The 22,848-nt window shown below is 46.6% G+C and overlaps 1 protein-coding gene across 3 annotated transcripts; it reads left to right on the top strand.

Annotated features, from left to right (window-relative positions):
- Positions 1–558: 558 nt before the first annotated feature.
- On the top strand, positions 559–22,557 carry LOC126918802 (LIM/homeobox protein Lhx5). 3 transcript variants are annotated; one of them, XM_050727201.1, is made up of 8 exons: positions 559–689; positions 4,571–4,763; positions 15,180–15,412; positions 17,604–17,825; positions 18,843–19,084; positions 19,315–19,600; positions 20,042–20,209; positions 21,465–22,557. In XM_050727201.1, the coding sequence occupies exons 2-8, from the start codon at positions 4,591–4,593 to the stop codon at positions 21,578–21,580; spliced, it is 1,440 nt and encodes a 479-aa protein (XP_050583158.1). In that variant the 5' UTR covers positions 559–689; positions 4,571–4,590; the 3' UTR covers positions 21,581–22,557. The 3 variants fall into 3 exon arrangements, with proteins under 3 accessions (XP_050583158.1, XP_050583156.1, XP_050583157.1); XM_050727199.1 differs by having other exon boundaries at positions 584–689; positions 17,625–17,825; XM_050727200.1 differs by lacking the exon at positions 21,465–22,557 and having other exon boundaries at positions 584–689; positions 20,019–20,158.
- Positions 22,558–22,848: the final 291 nt, after the last annotated feature.

The following is a 22,848-nucleotide window of genomic DNA, read 5'->3' as shown; positions in this document are numbered from 1 at the left end:
CGACCGAGTGATTCCTCGTCGAATCCTTATTAAGACAACAACAACAACAACAAAAAAAAAAAAAAAGAAAAAGAAAAAGAAAAACAAAAAAAAGGAGGAAAGAGACTGAAACGTCCAAACGTTTCAGCCTCGAGATAAAAATCAGGCCAACGTACGAGTTACAACTGTACGGAAGAGACAAGACGACAACGACGACGAGTCATCCATAACCAGATAAAGTGATTAACGAGAAACGTGGTTTTACGTTAGACGCGGATAAACGTAAGATAACGCGGACGCGATTGAAAACTCGGAAACACAGGAACAGAACTCGGGAGGAAAAGAGGAGCGAATATTTGTCAAAATATCGAGTGTGTGCTGGGAAAAAAACTGGCAGCCAAGGGGGGAAGTGTGAGAAGTGCGATTTAACGGCCGTTGGGATAACACCGCAGTAAAAGTGGGTGCACTGGGGCCCTCGGGACCGTTCGGCCGATACGGGCCCGTGGAAGGTGGGCCTGGTGGTGGTCCCGGGCCCGGTAAGGGAGTGGGGACAGGGGTGGCCGCAGTCGCGGCTGGGGAGGTGGAGGGCTACGGGGGTGCCGGGGGCGGGGGAGGGGGCCCCGGGGGGGTTGGTACCCCCCGGATAAGGGTCGCGACCCTCAGCGGGCCCTGCTGCGCACCCCTGCCCGTCACCCAAGCCTGTAACATAGGTAAGTAGATCGTTTCAGTTTTACAACGTCTATCCGATATATACATTTTATTCTTATCGGTCGGTTTTATGCGAAATCAGAGGAAATTTCTGCCGAACCTTCCAATTATTTTCGGAACGTTCACACAGACGTTTCGGACTCGTCGATTCTTTTAATTTCGAAGTCAGATCGGAAGGAAGAACGCGCGAACCTTAACGGTAAGAATTCGCGGATACAGAGAGGATCTGTTTCGTTTATCGTAGAATTTCGCGTACGAAGAACGTTTAGGAGAAACGTTTCTAGGACGAATTTATTCCGCAGTTTGGCTCGCAGGATCGTGCGACAGTTTTCGTCAAAGTCGTCGGTTCTTTCGTTTTTTTGGGGAACGCGCGTTTCCAAGAGATCGCCGTTGCTTTTTACGAGTAACCGGTGCTTTACGATCTTCTTTCGTTGAGAGATATTTCGATTATAAACAGCGAGAGGATCGGAGGATAACGTTGGTTTAACACCTCGTAAGCGCCGGCGCCAGGTCGAGCTCGCACACGGACCGCGGAAGGTCAGAGGGTTTTCCTCACGGACTCCTCGAGTTTCGAGCCGAGAGAAACGGTCCCTATGATATTTTTCTCCGGGCTTTTCTTTTTCTCCTTTTTTCCTTTCGTAGACAGTAGAAACGCCGTTCGTTCGCTTATCGTGATTGATCGTACCGTAATTTGGATGTCATAGGAATGCGCGTTTTTTATCCGCGGGTGATGGATTGTCCCGCGGTTCGGATCTAACGAGGATAAATTTGCCTCGGACAGGGTCGAACACTCGTCGAAATACGCGTGATTGTGCGTAACGAACGACCGATTCGAGGAAATCGTAATCCTCGTCGATGCAAATGCGAGCGGGACTACGCGTTCGGCCGACAGATTTCTCTCTGACCTCGCTAGGAAAAAATGAAACGGGCCGCGAGAGAAAACGGATCGTTACGGGTAAAAATTACCCACCGATAGCGAACGAGTTCACGAGCCAAGCTATATTACGATAAAAAGAGTGTAACGACTTGTACGAGAAATACGCGATTTAAAGGATCGTCGAGGAACGATCGATTTTAAGTGACCGATACGGCTATCGAATTGTAGCGACGGGAAAGTAATATCCATCGTATGTTAACGTTCTGACGACAAACCGATAAAACAAGTTATTTTATTAAGTCTAGTACCGACGCAGAGTTATCGAATGAAAATGAAAAATTGTCGATAGCTGTCCGATACCGAACAAACGTTTTTCTTTTTCTTTCTTGTTAATTAGCACAATCCGCGCTTCGAATTTTCCCTCCGCTCCTTTGCGTCCCTCCGATGTTTCATTATGCGGCGTCGTATTCTTTCCTCTTATCCTTCGCGGGCTGTATCCGTAGATAACGCGAGAACTCGAACCGCCGAAGGGTCGAAGAGCCACGCATTAGCATATTTCGGGGGACGAAGAAAAATATCCACGTCGAAGGTATCAGATCGCGTTCGACTCGACGGATTTGCGTAACGTCGCGATTGCGAATTTCACCGCGAGCTTTGCGTTCATCGTTTGCGTTCTCGTTTCTACAACTGTTGCGCGTTACGAATCTTCGCTCAACTTGCGAGTTGCTATTTATTCAATTTTTCGATAGTCGCGACATCGTTCTTCGTACGCGTATCGACGTCAAGTTTCTGCGAAACGTCTCGACGCTTTGCGACGCGAATACGGAAAAATTCAAACGTTAAGAACAGAGGGAAAGAAAGAGAGAGAGAGAGAGACAGAGGAAGACTTTTTGATTGGATAAAGCGATCCTGGCGAAAGGTGGCACGCGTCGTACGGTTGATAGAAAAGAATCGGATTAACGAAAGCCCGTTTCCGTTCGGGCTTTCGTCTCACGTACGCCGAATCCTAATCTGGTTTCGACGATTCAAGGAAATCGTCCTTCTCGTGTCCTCCGTTTCTTTTTCACGCGCCACGGCCGTGAAATCGTTTCTCGCGGTATCTGATTTAACAAATGGAAGGTGAACCGCGTTAAGGAGATGTATCTCAAAGACGCGCAAGCTATCTCTTTCAATCTCCTTCGTTATACATGTACATTTTCCGTATCTTTCAGCGGAACGAAAACTTTGTCAACTTTTTCCTCTTCCCTTTACGGTTTATCGCGGCAAGTAGATTTTCCCGATCAAAGTTTTCAGTTTATCAGCGACGTGCATCGCGTGTTTATCGCTAGTCGAACGTTTGCCGTCGTATTCGCTCGGAGGATCGCGTACGACTAGAAAATATCCCGTGGGAACTGGATTTTGCCGTAGGAATTATACTCGTGTAAGTCGATTTCGCGTGCCAACGATTTAAATCTCGAGGTAACCGCGGGGTGGTTCGACTCGGTTCGGCTCGGCTTTCTCCTTTTTCTTCTCGCCCTGCCGCGAAACGCAGGGAGATGAGATGCGCAAGGTCAGACCTTATGGGGTGGGAGAAGGGTTGCTAGGTTGACAACCCCGCCGGCAGGGAGGAACTCCGCCCATTGGCGGAAACCGCGAAAAAAGAGAGGAGCGAACCCCCTAGAGGGTTCGGCAATGGCGAAAAAAGAAGTCAGAGGTCGCCGGTACGAGAGAAGAGGAGGCGACGTGCCACCCATCCAAATAGACGAAGATAGAAACGGGCGAACGAAGTAGGCGAAGAAAATGTAATAGAGGGCAATCTCGTCCGCGAATGTTAATTAACGACGAATCGTGATCATCGAGCGCCTCGTTCGCCCAACGATACGCTCGTTCCGTGGCTATTGACAAACAATTATCATACTATAAAGATACAAGCGCGATCATTAAATTCGATGGCATAACGGATTACGTTGTTCCTTCGGATATCGTCGTCGTACATCGTCGATATCGTGTTATTCGACTTTCCCATCGTTCTCTGCTCTTTTCTCTTCCAAAGAAATTTGTCTCCAGACAATGGTGTTGCCAAGTTACGATACCATACGACAACCTTGTTTTTCGTTATCGTTCTTTTTATCTTTTTACTCTATCGTCGTGGCATATTGCTATCGATCATCTTCCAATCTTACTAATTATTTTACTCGTTAGGAAGCGCGAGTCGTTTACGCGACACGTAGATAAGGCTGCGTCGTCTTTGGTACAGTTCGGTAAGCCGTGCGCAGTAATCAAAACGTTCGAATGACAAAAAGCGTCGGTGTATAACGCGTAGTTTGTTATGCACGTGCGCAGCCACGGCAAGTACGGCCGATTTTCTTTCGCCTCGGAATCTATAATCGAGAACGTTTGAAACCGATACTGCGCGTGTCCCGTTTTCTTCCACGATCTTCCAACGTTCCTGCGATTAAAATATCCACGCCGGTGGTCGAATTTTTCTACCGTGAGAAACGCTTCAAAATTTTCTCGAATTCCGCGTCCAAAGAAACGTTCGATGTTCCGAGTGTGTTTCTTTTTCCTTTTTTTATTTCGCGATGGCGCGCAACATCAAAGTAGGGTATGTACTCTGATAACGCACACACACACACACACACACAGACAGATTGAACGCTAGTTGAAACACGGTGTCGCAGAAATTTCCTCGTTTTCCACGTTTCGTTTTTCGGACGATGACGCGGGCGTTCGAACGTGCGCGAAATTAAAACGCCTCGTCAGGTCGCGGCAGCGCCCGTTCCATCAACTTTTCCCGGTGCTCGACGTTTTCACCTGTACCGCTATTTTTCCGTCCAATGCTGCCGCGTTTTGCCAACGACGTAAATTCGCTAAATTCGAGAAAATGAACGCTCGCCACCGCCGAATCCAATACGAACGAATTATTAAAAATCGCGTTCATACACCTAGTATTTGTTTGAACGTTAACCACGTTAACCGATCTCGTTGAATCCTCTGTATTCACAGATGCTCTCTTTCTTTTCGAAGCAGGCAGACGTGGTCTGGCGATGATCCTGTCATGTGCAGGATGCGAGAAACCAATTATGGATCAGTACCTGCTGAATGTTTTGGACCGGGCATGGCACGTCGAGTGTGTCCGCTGCTTCGATTGCAGAACCACGTTACAGGACAAGTGTTTCTCCAGGGAAGCGAAGCTGTTCTGCAGAGAGGATTTCTTCAGGTAGGTAACTTGCCTACGCGTCTATTGTCTATTCTCATCGTCGCGCTTCTGCGTTTACGCGCCCTCCTAACGATTAATAAACGATCGTGCCATTGAAATCGTCTTATTCGATGGAACAGAAGCTGCTACGACCAGTTTAGAGACGAACGGCTGTCGAATATCGATTGGACGATGCTTTATCGCGTAACGAACAAGACGACTCGAATCGTCTCCGAGGGGATATCTTCGTATCCGAGTAGATTTTCGATATTTCCAGGTACGCGTTTATCGATTTCCAACATTTGATCGTTGCGAACGCATCGCGATGATCGTTATTCTTTTTACCTTTCGAGCTATAAATCACTATTACTATCGTTATATAAATTAATCTCAACTTTGAAACTTCTAACGCGATATTCGAAATTTGAAACGTATTTCGAGGATTTTTTCAAAGCGTGCAGCGACCGTATAAGTTGATTAATTGCTTCGACCGCGTAAGAACCTGTACAGGTATTCGGAATAGGGAAAAAAGCTTCCGCGGAAACGATACAAACAGGTATACCATTAGTTAGCGATTCGTCAGGCCAAATCGTCCCTCCGCTTGTCCGTACGTACCTGTAATTAGGTTTCTATTATGGTTGTTGGCATCGATAGAACGCAGCACGATCGATCGTTAGAAAAGTCACGGGGCAGTGACTTTTTCTCTTGTTTCCTTCGAACAGAAGAGCGTACCGGCATCGCGACAAACTGTTTTCTGTTTGCATAATTAAGTAAACTGCCGTATCGCAACTGCTACTAGTCCGTCGACGCTGTTAGGCAAAATCGAAAGATTTACAATCGATGCATTGGCAGACAATCGCCCAGACGTTTATCCTTTCATCTTTTTTACACATTGTCTATTTCTTTCTTTTTCTTTTTTGCGCTCAAACGCGTCGATGGCGGAGCAGCGTACAACCCGAGAGAAAAAGCATTTCGCGACGAATGGAAAGGAGGCCTTGACATTTTCCCGGACAACTGACGCGTTATTTCACTCTATCAAGCTTCCGAGCAAAAATCACTCGGTCGATCGAGAGCCGTTCCGCGAGCGAAACACGCCAGCGCTATCGCGATTCGTTACGCGGTCCATCGACGTTCTATATTCGTCCTGCTATATCCTCTGGCTGTTAGTCGATTTCTTGGTTCGCGATTCCACAGACTTCGTGACTCCTGTTTCTTGCCACGTTCCGAGCAATGAACGCGCAAATAATATCGATACCTTTCGATCGGCTCTCGAAAGCCACCCTTTTGCGTCAAATTTTCCATCTTTCGTAAATCGTGCAAGAAATAAAACCGACGCTCGTCGACGTTAGGAGGAAATCTGTGCCTCGAGTTGCCCTTTTGGTTCTTAACGATCTTGAAACTCGACGATCGAACGACAGTGAATCTGTACTTTCAAAGTTGAAAAGGGAAAAACGAAAAGTTAGGTTCGCGCTGGAATATCAAGTAACTAGAACTAAACGAAAGAAGCATACGATATGGTAGACGCTGCTAATCTAGAAACGATCTGTTCGCGTTTGTCAAATGACGATTCGCAGTTAAAACCAACGTACACCGTTTTATCGGCTTGTCAAGATGCGCGAATTTACGCGAACGACGCAAGAAATATTTAGAACGACGATCAACGAGGCAACGTTAAGAAGCTGCTGTTTTCGATCGAAGCAGAGAATCGCGAAACTATGTCTTCGGAGACACTCGCCGGGTTTATTAAAAAACCATAGAACCAGAAACCATAGACGGAACTAACGCAGAAGCGATCCGATCGTATTTATTCGTGGTGAGTCAGAGAGCGGAGACGAGACACGGAACAGGATCCTAGGAAGATCGTCGGTCACGTCGTAAAATCTTGTCGCGAGCGTTGATTCACCAACTTCCATCGAATATTTATAGCGTGGTAGTAGAATTAACGATCGCTGCTTCGACGTATCTAGTCGTTTTGGATAAATGGCGCGAGAAAAAGGAGAAAAAAGCGTGACCGGTGTTCCAATTTGCGCGATTATCAGCGCGGAGGGAGCGAGCTGTAACTTTTCGTTCTCGCGAGAGCCAGAAGTTCCCTGCGCCGGAGGACCTTGACATTCGCGCGAGGAACCGATCAGAAGGCGCGAACATCGGTTTGCGCTCTGTGCGAAACGATCCTTCTTGATTTTTACATCGGATCGCGATCTCGGGAGAGACTAGCGCGAAGAAGCGGCAGCGAGTCGCTTCGATTAATAAGCGGCGCGGACGAAAAATGTGGAAAGTTTTACGGCGAAGCAGCACCCAGGCGACGGTCATTTTTTCTCTCGGTTTTCGTTCCTCGTGCCGCGATCACGGAGCCTGCAACACTGTGTCCGTCAGCCAACACGTAACGAACCGGAGGATACAAAGGGTCGCGTAAGAAGCTAAAAATCGTAAAAAGCCTGTGACGAAAGTAACGAATCGTGGCGCGCGAAAGGGTTGCAGCGTGGCGATACGTGAGGGACTCGATCGAGGATGATGGTCGTGTGAAAAACAGTGATGGTTAGGAGGAGAAATCTTTAGTTTAACGCTGGTCACGCGTAAGTGGAAACTCGATTATGTTTGGATAACGAAGATGAGGATTGAATAACCAAGAATTTTCAGCAGTCGCCGACAAACTTTAGACGGATAAAGATCGTGGATAAAGTTTCAAAATATGCGGTTTCAACGTCGTTTCGATTATAGTATTCTATATATATATATATATACATGTATATTAAAAGACGACGAATTTCCAGTGACAACGAAGAATAGCCGCGATCACTGGGTGCGATAGCGAACGCGACTGTCCTTGCTTACCACGAAATAAAACAGCGATAATTATAATTTTAATAGATAATTTCCAGATCGCCTCTATTTTAGATAACAGATACGTTAAACTAGAACGAATGAGTTTCCACTGGCAGCGAATGACAATGAGGATCACCGGTGCGATAACGAGCGTCGCTGTTATTGTTCCTGTTTAGAAGAAATATTGTTCCCGAAGAAATGAGATTTATTTGGAGATGCGTTTCTCTTTCGTGACTTCTGGAAGCGATGAACGATCCCCTTTGTGGCCAAAGATCGGAGTACCGAGTACACGCAGAAAGTGGGGAGGGCGTTTAAAGGGGGGCCCTTTGATACTTATACGAACGGCTGTATAACGAACGTGTTGTATACTTTACGAGGCACTTTGCATTTCATCCCGATGAAAAATTCATTAGATGTAAGACGAACGGTTGGCTACGCTCGAGCGGCGTAGAAAAGCTTTTCGGGTCAAAAATAACTCTCGCTCCGGCGTCCCGTTAATTAGCGTTATCCTCTTTGCTACCGTTACACGTCGTGCAAACGTTCGATCGGTGATTACGCGCTTTTCTTTTTTCTTTTAAATCAACCTTTAAGATCCAACTTGCTCACCGAGGCGAAAGTAGAGGAAATCAGAACGAAATTTCGAAACGTGCAAACGCGATATTCGCCGGCGAACGTGTTCGCAAACGGTGTTCGTACGTCTACGATCTTCTGTTCGAGCGAGAACAGCCGTTGGAACAAATTCGTCGACGAATTTCGAAGCGTACAACATATTTTATATACCGATATATCGATGTGTTTGGATAAGGTGTTGGTAAGAAGCGTGGAAACTCGAACTATGTTCGCGAACACGTTCGGCTATGTCGAAGTAACTACTTCGAGAAAAACTCTACACACCTCTTCTTTTGTATATCTGGAGACCGCTGTTACGAAGGGAGTAGATTTAGCGAGATAAACAAATTCGAAATAAGGGGAGGTCCATATTATCGTGCCCTTGAATATACATTTTATTTCGCATTACAAGGTCTAGAAACAAAAGAGCTATAAGTATGTTTCTATTGCTGTTTCTCGTAGTCTTCGGCTAGAACTACCAAGTTGACTTTTTGGTAATGTCCTTTGCTGTAAACCTATGAACGTGCCCCCTATCATTTTTCTTCTATCGTATCGTAACGCTGTAAGAACGAGCATCTGGATCAGCATACACTAATACTTATTATACCTATGCTTATTTCAATATATTTTTTCACTACAAATTCATCCACTCGTTCTTCTATCAGTCAACCTCAACAGGCTACGATACGCGATACTAACGACCGGAGTTTGAACGTCTATACAAATTCGCGATATTGCGAACGCGACGAAAGAAACGAAACCTCGGCAGAGACGCGTCTCATCCGTTAAACTTATTGTGATATGTATAATCTTTGTGCTGGACTGGGTCGAATGCGTAGTGGAGATGTTTGTATGTGGATATCAGTGTGTGGAGATATGTGCGCGACTAAGAAACAGACGAATGTAAATAGTTCAGTCGGTTAACAGTCTACAAAAGGTCGGGTATCGAAGAAAGTGCCGAGATGCGTGCGAGTGTGTATCGATGAATATTCTAGAAATCGTTTATAAAATAAATATGTGTCTACGTTAATAGTGATGCCCAGTGTAAATGTAATGTTTCCATAAGAATATTTCGGCCATCAAGATGCACAATTTTCAACAAAACTTTATTTTGTTTCTCGCGTTTTATATATCTTTGCACTATAGGATACGCACTTTGAATTTCCTATGTACGTACAAGCATCCGCGAACTGTTCGCCAACATCGATGAGAACACAGGTTGATAGTGGAAGCAGACATACCGATATCTGGAATTCTGCACAGCTACGAAAGAAAGGAAGGAAAGCAAAACGAAAGTAGCGGAGTCTGAACGACGAAACCGGTAAACGTAGGAAGAACGTAGAAGAGCAGAGAATGCCGATCGATTCCCACGACGACGCGACGAATCTATCGATGTCGTTCCTCCAATCGAACTGTCTGTATCTCCCACCTACTTTCAACGAATCGCTGTTGGGAATACTGTAACACCTCCGGGAGGTCCGAGGTATCGGTCGAAGGAACGGTACGCGCGGTTATGGTAACCGGCTCTACGAGTCGCAGCAAGGTCCTTAAAGGTCGATAATGGCCCATGGGGGCCCGAAAGGGTCCAGGATCAAAAGCACCGATGTCCCCGTTTCAGCGCCGCCTCGACTGCCGTAGCTTGCGGTCGATGGCCCGGTGTGTACCCACCAAGAAATTATTACCTTAAAATATGGTCCATGCCGTCGTCGAAATACGCCCGATGAAAACATTAACTCGGGGCTAGGGGGATGGCGGCGGTGTCACCAGAGAGCCGAGACTAGCACCCTGCTAATAGTCGGCCAAAGAGCTGCCGAGGGACCGGATTTCGCTTGCTCGAAAGTCTGTTTCTTTAAGCGGTTACTCTCGTTGGCGGGAATATTCGACGAATTAGTCTACGTTTACCGTGGACGCGTGTTTCCACCGAACCGTCGTCGCGACCAAGTCGCGAAACGGATATAATCTAATCTCTCGCGACCGAAGAACGCGATATCGAAAATTCAGCGAGAAGCTGATTGCGATTTTTTGTAAATTTGTTAATTTCGTTACGATCAATGTTCGATCGTCAGAGGACGATAGTCGCGTTATTGTCCCGTTTGTCCGAGATTATTCGTTGCGAGAGGACGACGTAAACGGTAGTAAATCCGAAGGAGAACTTAAAGAAGAAGCGTTTATAATATCGTTTTTATCTACTTTTCGGTTTATGAAGTTAATCGGCGAGTCTTCTGAGCGGCACGTATTTCATTGTTCCGGCGTGTTTGTTAGGATGCCAGTTCGTCGAAAGAACGCATCCGCTGTAACGTTGAGTGCGCGGAATTATCGTCGCGTATGTGATAATCTATCGCGGTATTGATGACGGCGACTGGTATTGCTACGAGATTTTTCTTTTTTTTTTTTTACAACGAAATAAATCATAAGGCGTGTCGTAACCGTGCATTCGCGTCGAATGTCAAGCATCGAGAGGGAAAAGAAGCGATAATAAATGGATATTGTTAATAACGCGATCGCCCAACGATACGGATCGATATCGCTATTTTCGTGAAGAAAGAAATTCAATCTCGAGCCCTAAATATCTAACGATAGATCGAAAGTTGGCATTAATTAACAGTCGTATCTTGGGAGCGACTCTCTAAACTGAATCTACCGTTGCCTGGTGGCCTCTTTCCAGTTGGTACGAGCCAAGTTCCGGGCCGCGGGGGAAAACAGACTGAAACTAGACGATGGACTCGGTTGGAAATCAAAGCAAAACGATCGAAGCCAATCATAGATCGGCGCGGCTTTTCTCGGGCCGGTTCGAAAGGGCGCCGACGAGTGGTCTCCATTGTCCTTGCTTTCCACCCGCGGTGCTGGCCTCCTCGGGAGTAGACCCGTCGAAACTCGAACGTGGAAACATTATAAATGCGGCGTGACGCCCGCTACGAACCGTAGGAGAAGTTTGTTGGGCGTGACGGGGCCGGCGCGGTCGAGAATAGAAAGAGAAGCAGGGAGAACAGAGAGGGAGGTAAAGAGCGAGAAAAAGAGAGAGAGAGTGTGGTATGTGTGTGTGTGTGAGAGGGAGGTATGGAGTTGTTTCCCTTCCAGGAAGGTTCGGCAATAGTATACATATATCGCGATGCGTATTCATACGGGGAACGTTTTTGCCAACCACCGGATTCTTGCGTCACACTCTCGAGACAGGCCCTCGTTCTGTCATACGTCGTACGTAGGTCATAAGTAGTGGCAGTTTTTTCTCTGCTCGTTCTTTTCTTTCTTTTTTCTTTTCTTCTTCTTTTTTTTTCACCCACTGCCTTTTTACCAATTAGCCGATCCTCGTGACGGAAAGTCCAACTACAATTACGTAAGCAGCGTGGCGTAGTAGCGCGAGTTGCTTTAACGACTCGTTTATCATGTTGTTACGCGCGGTATTTACCCGGGAATTGTTGCACGGAGAAAGTGGCACGAAGCCGGACCGATGTACCGCGAAAGTTCGATGAAGAACGAGGATGAAGACGAAAAGGAACGGCTGCTGGAACTTTATGCAAACGGCGTTTTACGGTGTCGCATAGCCAACGCCGGGGCATTAGCATAACTGTTATGAATCGTTTCTCAAGCATGCCTTCACCCCCTTCGGACGGTAATCGACGATATTTCACGAATTAATCGGCGCCAGCTTGAAACTCGTCCCGACAACCGGACCGCGCCGTACGCGTTACGATCCATCTGCGTGTGATACAGCGCGATAAAGCGAAAATCGCGTCGACTCGCTTGCCATTCCACCGTACGGTGGAATTGCCAGTGGAAAGACACCTTCTTCGTCTTGCTTCTTCGTTCCTTCGTGAAAATCGTTCGAAGGGTAGCCGAATAGGAAAGCGGAAACGAGCGTTTGTTCGCTCGCGCCACTAATTGCATTCGGTTAATTAGACTGCCGCTTGGTGAACGATATCGCGCGACTGTTTATTTCCTTTGACGTCGTAACCGAGACGTTGGCGCGTGTGCATCGACCACGAGAACCAACAGCGGCGGGAACCAAGGAAACGAAGGTACAGCGACGTTCACGACGTCGGTCGAGCGTTTCTAGAAAAATGGCGAATGCTATGGTAATTAAAATTTTTTTGATCGATCGAGAGGCGCGATTCGACCCGCGCTTCGGTCATCATCGTCCGATCGACGTTCGATCGTGCGCCGAGGAAACTTTCATCCGAGGATCGATACGTCTCTTCCTCGTTGCTCGCTTCTCCGGCCGTTCTACCTGTTCGGTTTGATCGGTTTATCGGCGAGTTCACGAGGCGTAGCCGCGGCGGATATGGCTCCCCCGTTTCGTTCGATTCGATTGGGAAACGACGAGAACGTTACGACGAGCGTCGTCGCGACGAACGGATCTAGTATACCGAAGGGACCCGTGTACGCATCAGGGTCGTAGAGGACCGTGTGGAACGAACGCGAACCACATACATAAACTCCGGGCTCCGTGGCAAATCGTGGCCCGGACCCACCCCCTTTTTTTTTATCCCAGCCCCGCTGTCCTATATTTCTTGCTACACGCCAGAATTCCTGGCTCTTTACGCTCTCCTCTTTAAGGGAGCCCGAAGCCCACACCCCCTTCTTCTGCCTCTGTCCTCCCCTTCCATCCTGCTGACCTGGTCGCCCTCATCGAACCGCTTTCTCACACACGAAAGCACCACGTAAGCCTTTCTATTAATGATTTTTACGGCCGGCCTCCGTTTCTTTTTCTTCCACGAGGAAGAAAGGACCTGGACCGGGCTGCTGCCCTTCGCGCGCGCTCAAAAACAAGAAAATCGTTAAGGGCAGACGCGCGTCCAACGAGCGAGAAAGCGAGGATAGGGAGGGGAGAGGTGGTACAGGCAGGGGCGAAGAGTAGAAAGAGGAAGAGAGGGATAAGGAGAGAAGGAGCCGGTGATTCGGTGACGTATGCATTCGGGGAAGTTGACACGGGATCGGCTAATCGCTATAATTAATTAAATAATTCCTGTAATTAGACTAGAGGGATTGCACCGCGAGGCGAAACGCGCAGCGCCAGACAAGGATAGACGTGGCAAACGGGAGGACGAGTTAGAAGGAGACGCACGACGCGCGAGAGAGGGAAGCTCTGGCAGCGTAATGACCGTTGGTCAAGAAATATCTCTGGCTTCTGCTTCCGTGAGAAGATTGTTAGGAACTGCGCGTAGGACTGCTAATTTGGACAGGTTGATGAATAGTTTGAAAAAGTGTGCCGGTTGATTATAGGATATTCCGCGTAAGTACTTCGCGTAACAGCCACGGACGATCGTGTCGATCGACAAAAGGGAATCCTTGTAATTTATACTTTCCCCTCTCCGTTTCTTCTTTTCTCTGCTTTCCATTTTAAGCAAACCAAAACGACGTCGATGTCGCAGCTCGGTAAAACGATGCACCGACTAACGCCGTTTATTCGCGGTTAATTAACGTCCGCGTCTTAACGCGAAACGGAAACGACGATGGAAAACGCTCCCGTAAATAACGAACGGAGACTCCGTGAACTTTTCTATCGCGTTGCGGTGATAGGTTTTGCCCGTGTCCGGCTGAATAATAAAATAAGAATCGACGACATTAGCGCGATGTAGGTCGCGGGTCACGTTGAACGCTTCTACTTCCGGTCGGGAAACGCGATAGCAATAAAATAATAGCAGTGGCGAGGGTGGCGAACCGGGTCAGCCGATATTATACGCACGGGCGACAGGAAAATTCTGGCCTACTGGGAGAGAGCCAGCCACGGGAATTTGAACGCGCTTGTTTCGTAGCCGCGTTTCGAAGCCGCGTTACGGTCGGAAGTGCAACGCAGGCATCGATTGAGATGTATTTACTTTCGAAACGCGGCTGCCCTAAGGGACCGCGGTAATTGCTATAATTAATCGCGTGATTCCTGTAATTAAAAAGATCGGAATTACTAACTGGGAAGTAACGTGGCTCCAATGCTTCCGTAATGATACAGTCGCGGGAGGATCGGTCGGACGAATCGTTCCAGGCTAGATTTATTAACTCGCTCGTGAACCGTGTTGCGGCCATGCTGCAAGACCACGGCCGGTTCGACGCGTGTTTGCACAACGAGCTTTCGTTTCTTTTTCGAGCAAATCGTCGGTCAATCTGCCCCGTCATTTTTTTTTCTTTTTGCTTCTTTTCGTCCGATCAATCCTGTTCCACTCGGAAAAACAACGCAGTTTACTACGAAAAAACATCTGGTTGGCGAACGACGAAAGAAAGAGAAAAACGAGAAGAAAGAACGATTAATACGAAATTAACAAGTAGGACACGGCGGGAGTAAAGGAGTAGAAAGAAAGAAAAAAAAAATAAAAGAAAAGAAAAGCGAAAATCGAACAGGCGCTGGCTGGTAACCGCGACGCGCTTTTACAGCACCGAAGGGTTTTAACTTTTTATGCCCTATCGGGACGTTAAAGTCCCATCTCTTTAAAAGCGCCATATTTCTTTTATCGACGTTTGCGAGTGGAGCGGCTTAATGACAGGACTTGTAAGTTTCGAGTCCAATAAACGTCGCCGTCGTACAACATTGACTTTCCTTTTCGTTCGTTCGTCCGAATGGCATCGACGAGTGTCCACATGTTGGTCGTTACCGATGCGAAGCGGCAGAAAAGGAAGGAACAAAGGCTACGAAAAAAACAAAGATCCGTCGTATTCGCGACGATCCTTAGGGCGATCGAACGCGTATAAATCGAAGGAAAGTGAATTTTACGTATCACGGTTTTATGTCGTTGCGGACTAACGCGTTACGTAATATCGGTGCGGAGTATTAAGAAGAACCGAGCGAAGATGAAAAGAAGAAACTCGACGGTCGAGATTCTCGAAGGCGCGTCGAGAGACACGCGGCTACGGAAAAACCTCTGCGCAAGATTAATCGCGAGGCGTGTTCTCGAACGAGCGAGGTGACGCGTGCGCTCGTTATCCGGTTTTTCAACGCGGCCGACGAATCTAAAAGTTTGCCCGGTTGTTCGTTGTTCGTCGTTATTCACGTGGTTTGTCGCGGCGTTCTGTTTCCAGGCGATACGGCACGAAATGCAGCGGTTGCCTCCAAGGGATAAGCCCTCAAGATCTCGTGAGGAAGGCGAGGGACAAGGTTTTCCACCTGAATTGCTTCACCTGCCTGGTATGTCGCAAGCAGATGAGCACCGGAGAGGAGCTCTACGTCCTGGACGACAACAAGTTCGTCTGCAAGCAGGACTACCTGTCGGGCAAGCCGCTGCCGGACACGCATCACGTGCACGGTCATCATGGTGAGTTACAAGTGTCATTGTCCCTCGTTATCCACCGCGAAGAGAACGCAGCATCGCCAGATATTCACGATGCCGTGCTGCTTTGTTTCGTTCGTTTGCTCTGAATCCGATTTGCGGCATTGTACAATACGTACGGTTGGCTCGCGGGACGTTATCGATTGTACCGTCGTTTATTCCATTCTGCGAGCTAGGAACTTTGTACGATTTAAAACGATCGCGATTCTCCTATGGAGAGTAGGAAGTCGATGTGCCGCCACGTGCTCTGTTACAGCCTATCGCGACCGTTTTGTAATTTCTATCGCTTTGATCGTCAGGGGGATGCTAATCTTCGCCAACAACTGCTTCCAAGAGGCTGACCGAACTTCCAACAACTTACGCCTCGATTTTTCGCTTTGTTTCCTGGCCGTAGCTCGATTCTTCCATGTTATTCTCCAAGTTGATCTTATCGTTTCGAAGATTTACACACTCGACGGGGATAAATTCGTACCTTGTCCCGTCGTTTTCTCGCGTAGGTAAATGAAGCTCGATTACAGAACGATCGAGATTCTTGATTTTCTTCTTTCTTTTTTTTTCTTTTTTCGAGGGGAAAAAGGGGGCCGGAGGGATGACGGCTAGTCAGGGTGAGAGCACAGTTCAACGCGTCCAACGCCCGAGATTTCACGAAGTCGAGCTCGTTCTAAAAAAGGGAGGCTGGGGGTAGGTTTTTCACGGGGGTTTTACCCCCGTGTCGGAACGGCAAGCTGTGAAAACAGCGTGTATGTAACCGACCGTCAGCTACCGGTCGAAAGAGAAACAGAGAAAAGGAGTCTAGAGAAAAAAGGGCGAACGCGCGAGCGAGAGAAAGAGATACAGACCGAGAGAGAGAGAGAGAGAGAGAGAGAGAGAGAGAGAGAGAGAGAGAGAGGGGGGGGAGAGAGAGAGAGAGAAAGTAACAGCTCGGTTTCACGAGGATCTCGCCGGTGTATAAGCCGTGAAACGAAAACCGAAAGGTCGTTAGGCAGGGGCAAACCTTTTGTCGCTTCGATGCCGACGTCGAAACCGCAAAATGTCCGGCAAACTCGTTTCTTTTTCGTTTTCTTTCGGATGACAGGAGCCACGGTGCTTTTTCCCTTCTTCGAGATGCGAATTCCGCGAGGCGTCAGACCGTTCTAATCGTTCCGTTGACGTGTCGTTGCTCGCGATCAGTCTCGTCTCGTTATAGAAACGCAAAAACTCGATGAAACGTACGGAGGATTTATATCGCTCGGACGAGAACGTTTTCCAGCGTTAATTTCCGTAATGCGTTCGAAGAAGCAACCGGCTACTTGCGAAAAATATATACGCACAGAAGGTGGACAACGATTACTCGTTTCCATGATCAAACATCGTGACGTCCTGGATGTTCCGCGCGTTTCCGATATTAATCTCTATCACGGTGCAGCTATTTGTCAGTTGTCGAATTCACGGTGATCGTCTGCGGCGAATGTGAAAAGCGCAGCAATTACGCGACGAGCGTCGATTAATCAGCAACGTTTATTGATAACTTTTAGCATCTTTCGTCGTTGAATGCGCGACACTGCGGTGGGAAACGCGGTGGAGGCCGGGGAAAATTGCGAAATTTCGAAAAATCATAATGAACTGTGCCGGCGTTGGTACGCGCGTCGTATACGTCCAGAAGTGAATAACCGTAATCACGTTTAATTGCTAATTTCGTATGGAACATCGACAAATTTACTCGTCCTGCTGATAAATTATGTTCTATTTACTATAGCGGATATTCGCTTCTTTGAACGTCTAAACTTGACGTTGATCGACGCAATTATTTTACACAAACGAAATTTTACAGACGCGATGATAGTGTGCGACAGCGATCACGATTTCTTGCTTTCTTGTTATTAGCTATCGCCTGTTGTTCCGAAACGCGCCGTTTCGTTACTTCGAAAAGAAATTCTCTGTGTTTCGAAACGTTGCTCTCTAACAAGAATAAGATCAAAGTAGTTCGATCGAATCACTGATTTCCAAAGGAATTGTAAATCTTTTCTTCTGAAATCTAGTGGTTTCCTAAACGTTCGAAGCGTAAATATCTTCGAGGCTCGCGTAGTATGTAACGAACACAAATCATTGAACAGAAAAGTGACTGGTGCTCTTTTCCAAGTCAATGATTCGACGAGTGATGTGATTAAAACGCACGATTCGGATCGTTCACGAGCAGAATCGTCCAACCTGTCGACAGGAGGAGACTCGTTGATGGGTTCAGGATCGGAAGACGAAGACGAGGATGGTAGCGCTCATCATCATCACAGTGGTGTCGGTGGCTCTCATTTGGGACCTCATAATCTGGGTCCAGGTGGTCCTGGTGACCAAACGGTTGGTCATACTGGCGATCTACCTCTTGGAAGCGATCCTTGCAAACAGGAAGACTCCGAGGATCAAGGTAAGTGTCATTTCCACCGTAACATTTTGAATGGTAAACGTTTAGATCGTTCGTTTTACGCGAGTGAGCGATTAAAAACTGATCAAAGTACGTCGAAACACGTTTATCAGAAATTACTATTATTGTTACCGCGACAAACTCGATTTTGAAAGGACGATCGATCGGCACCGGTTAACGACTTAATCGCGGCCAATCTTCCCCTTTCGTGGAACCCTCGAGCGAGGGTGGAAATTCAGTGGCTTGACCTGGAGCGTCAGTACGAATTACTAAGCGCGTCAGGTCTTCCCGGTCTATTATTCGCTTCTGCTCTTTTATCGCGAGCGCAACAATGACCCCTTCCCTTTTACCTCTCTCGAAGCACCGGGTACAAGCAACTTCTATGCTTCGGCAAGAGGAAAAGAGGGGTGTCTTCGAGAAGGGTGGCCCCTGTAGCGCGGTGTGACACTGTCCAAACATTTTCTTTGTCCCGTGGTTAAGACCTCCCCGGGTATATATAGATTATCGTGAAGAGTTGGGCTCGAAAACTACGTGTATAGGTGTGTGCGTGTGTGTGTGTACGTTACATGCGTACACATTGCACATCGTTCGTGTGCACACCCACACGTACACCTCATAGAGTGTAGCTTTCGAGCGTAGAACAGCCACACGATAATCCGATGGGGGTTTCGTATCGCTTCCGGGGGATTGGCTGCGATTGTTGTTACCTCGATCCAGCCGATCCAAATTCCGAGATACGTTTATTATGCACGCGTGTCCGCGTCTATAAATTGTTAAGAAAGCGTCCGCGAAAAACAGAAAAAAGAACGTTGCTATTCATTCGGCCTGTAAGCGGGATCCCCTCGATCCCCTCCGCGCAAAGGCAAATATTTAGAATGAAATTCTAATCGGCTGCTGATCAATCGCGAAACCGGTGAAATTAGGCCGAATAATCAAGGGCCACTTGTTTCGCGAGAAACAAGCGTTTACCCTTGGTGTGTGGGATCGATTATTAAACTGCTTTGTTTGCATTGGCCAAAGGTTCCCTGGACGGAGATCCCGAAACGAGGGATAGCCAGACGGAGAACAAAAGTCCGGACGGTGGTGCCGGTGGTGGTAGCGGTGACGGCGGTGCCGGTTCGAAGAGGCGAGGTCCGAGGACGACCATAAAGGCGAAACAGTTGGAGATTCTCAAGTCTGCCTTTTCGTCCACTCCGAAACCAACCAGGCACATCAGGGAACAATTAGCAAAAGAGACTGGCTTACCTATGAGAGTGATACAGGTTCGTAAAATCTCATTCTTTCGTACTTACGATTGCTTGCAATCGATTTCAACGCGATAGTTTGTCTGCTACGTTTACTACGTTTCTGTCGTACTACGTATTTCGATACTTTATGAATAGCAACGCGAGATTCTACCTTCTTACGACGAGCAAACGAATTGAAAGAGCGATTCCTTCCCATAAGGCCGGTAAATTGAATGAAAAACAGCGGGTCGTATGGGTGTTCGCAGGTCTGGTTTCAAAATAAGAGGAGCAAAGAGCGTAGGTTAAAACAACTGACGTCGATGGGCAGGAGCCCGTTCTTCGGCGGCTCCAGAAAAATGAGGGGCTTCCCCCTGAACCTGAATCCCGGTGCTTTGGGCGGCGAGGACGGACCGCCGCCCGGTTTTCCATATTTCGGCGCGGAGAAGTTTGAATTTGGTTACGGCGGGCCCGTGGCATTTCACCATGAATTCTTTGGTGCTCATCCGCCCCCTCATCCACATGGACCGCCCTTCAGCGGACCAGGCAATCCTGGTGAGTCTTGACATTTGATTTCTCTACGAAACCTCTTTCCATTCCGTTCGATTCGTTTTCACTGGCAAAGATCGTAAAAGAAAAGAAAAGGAAAGAAAAGACAAGAAAATGTCGTTCGCGATCGGTGATTTTATTTTCGTGGTCAGCGTAACACGGCCGATCAATGACGCGGTCGTTGGAAGGTCGTTGGAAGAGTTTCGAAACAATCGCCGCTGAAATAGTCGATTCACGTAACGCGTAGATATTCCACGTTTTACTTCGTGCGATCTATTCATATTCGCGTTCACGGAATCGAAAGCAGAACCTTGTCTCGAGTTCTATCGCGACTATAATAAACATCGTAGCGGGTAGGTAGGTCGCGATAATTATGACAGCCGGGTTCGGAGATAGCAGGCCGGATACGATCCTCTCTGAATAGTACACGTAATCTGTTTCTGACAGGTTTGGACCCGGCGAGTTTAGCGGGTATGGCGGCCGCAGTGGCGGTGACAGGGGAATATCCACCTCCGGGTGCGGGAGGCGGCCCTCCGGAATTTCTCACGGGCCCTCCTGGACAGGGCCCCCCTGCACCTCCTAGCGGTAGTCCTGGAGAGTTCCTAGCACCTTCAGGTACGATTAGATTCTTTTGAAAGGCTACGCCTTTCTCACCACTAGAAAATTCATTCTTTGTCCTTGCTGTACCTCCGTCACAGTCATTTTCTGTTTCGTTGACTATATTATAAGTACAAAGGTAGTCACTAGTATTATAGTAAAATTGCGATACGACGTAACGAGATTTCGAAGCAATAGTATGGGGTGTTAGAAACATAAACTTGGCATTGTTATTAGGTCAATCCCACGAGTAATATCGTTTCTTACTCGCTTCGAATTCCAAATAAACGCGCGTATTACGCTTCGTTCATGCGTTTATAGCAACTTCACCTTTCGTTTCTTAAACAGTATCACCTGGATGGCTCGTAACGCGTGTACGAAACAGTCGGATCGATATTTTTCGCGTTAAAAGAAGTTATAAAGTACGCGTCGGTGGAAACCATTCTCGGCGAGCTGTATAAACTTTGAAAAAGCGGTAGAACTAAGGATGCTGTTAAAAGCAATCGTGAAGTACACGGTGGCCGTATCCCGAATGTGAGAAAAAGTCGAAAATGGTTTCTAAGCGGCAACAAACGGGCTGAATGAGTTTTTTGATTCAAAATCACAAAAGTTTGTCGAAGATAAAGTCGAAAAGTTAGTCGAAAGATGGGAAAAGGTCATAGAGTGCGATGGTCAATGACATGAATTACCAAAAATAAACGTAGGTATTAATTTTTTTCCACATATTCGGAGAGAAAAAACGACGTTATTTATGGGACGACCTAATATAACAGAGATATTCGAAGTAAAATACACGAGAGACACGGTCGAGGATAAAAATAAGTGGACGTGTAATTGAAATAGGTATCGATGAAGTTTCGTTAAATCCGGCCGGTTTACGCAAATATGTAAATATTAATTTCTATTATTTACCAAATAATCTATGTACTATAAGGCTATGTAATAAATAAAATTCAAGTATAACGCTAGTATTAAGATCGATTAAATTTCATTGATACCTATTTCCCCAACACATATTTTTCTCTTCGATTCTATCTATAAACGAGGTAAAGTAAGACGTCTATCTCGTAAAGTAATATATACAAACGACATAAAGTGTAATATCTCTTAGACGAATTATCCTGTAAAATCATGATCTTTCTAACACTCCATAATGTTGGATGAAAGACGAGGTTGGTTTCGTATGTTTTTCTTTTTTCTTTCGGATCCCACGTTTCTCGGGATAAATCGAAGCACCGAAAGGAACCGATTCGATGGGTTTGATATTTCTCAGGTGGAGCACAGGGTAATCCCAGTGCCGGTGGGAATGGTGGCGGTCCAGGTGGCGGCGGCGGCGGGGGTGGGTTCCTGGAGCCGCACCAGATGCAGAGCGAAGGGCTGGCCTGGTAGTACGAGTTTTAATTAACGTTCATTTCTTTTCGTGTTTTGTTGCTTTCCATCAGCCGAGCGAAAATCGATCGAATTTCGGCGAAAAATCGACCGGTCGCGCGCACCTGATGGAGAGACCGTACGACTTTGTTCCGGCTCCAGAGACTTTTGCCCGCGAACAAAATATGGCGAGAGTCGTTCACGTCGAGCCACGTCGATTTCGCATCTTGTACGTTACGTTTCTGTAAGATACGCATATGATAAGACGACCGATCGTTTAGCTTCGTTTCTTTCACGGTTATCATTGTCATTATTAACATTATTATCTGTATTATTATTAATATTATTATTATTATTATTATTATTATTATTATTATTATTATTATTATGGCCGTTGGTTAAACACCAACGCGTTACTATTTTATTATTATTTTTATTATGATTACGAATCATTAAATATTATTATTAATATTATTGTGTATAAAATTTCGAAATGTCCTATCGTGTAATATTATACCCTCCCTGTTGATTAATTTTCGACGTTACTTTAAGAGACATCCTGTAGATATCTGCTGTTCTACACCTGAGAAACACGTACGAAAGACACGTAAAGATCATCGGAAAAATAACACGACGTACATCTGGATATACGTAAAGAGACACAGCATTACAGAATACGAACAGGTACACCGCGTACAGACGACACACAGTACACATGCGTAATTCTACACTTAAAAACCGCTGTACTATTTATCAATAAAGTATAAATATAAATAGGAATGTGTAACCTGTAACTGTTAAGGCGGCGATCGATGTAAATAAATATAAATCTGTCTTTTTTTGCGGGAAGCGCGCGATACAATTAGTTGACTGATTTCCGTCACTGAACTGTGTAATTGTAACTTGCATTACCAACGTCTTACGAGAAAAAGAGACACGCCGCCACGATGCATAATGATTATAAATATTATTATAATAAACCACCTCGTATTTCCGTATACGTACAGTTGTGCGCATTTCTTGCCTTTCGTTATCTTTTTTTCTCTACCCATAGAAAAGGTTGTGCGAATAGGAGTGGGAACATCAGAGAGCACAGAAAAATGGTAAGTAAATCTTTGCGTTAAAAATAAATAAATTGATATACAGTATCTTACGAGAGTAGTCGAACACTCGTGCAAACGATCAACGAATATATTGCCGTTATAACCGTGTCCGGTCATCGTGATTACGTTGGAAAAACTTGAAAATGTGCACGTGATATACAAAATATTTAGCGCAAGTATACTATT

Source organism: Bombus affinis, chromosome 7, assembly GCF_024516045.1.
Source record: "Bombus affinis isolate iyBomAffi1 chromosome 7, iyBomAffi1.2, whole genome shotgun sequence".
Classification (NCBI taxonomy): domain Eukaryota; kingdom Metazoa; phylum Arthropoda; class Insecta; order Hymenoptera; family Apidae; genus Bombus; species Bombus affinis.
Note: the sequence above shows the minus strand (reverse complement) of the source record. Positions and strands in the feature narration are given on the sequence as shown.

Coding starts and splice junctions, on each gene's coding strand:
- LOC126918802 (XM_050727201.1), top strand. CDS start 4,591: ATGATCCTGTCATGTGCAGGATGCGAGAAACCAATTATGGATCAGTAC. Junction 17,826..18,842: donor GGAAGACTCCGAGGATCAAG/GTAAGTGTCATT, acceptor CATTGGCCAAAG/GTTCCCTGGACGGAGATCCC. Junction 19,601..20,041: donor CAGCGGACCAGGCAATCCTG/GTGAGTCTTGAC, acceptor TGTTTCTGACAG/GTTTGGACCCGGCGAGTTTA.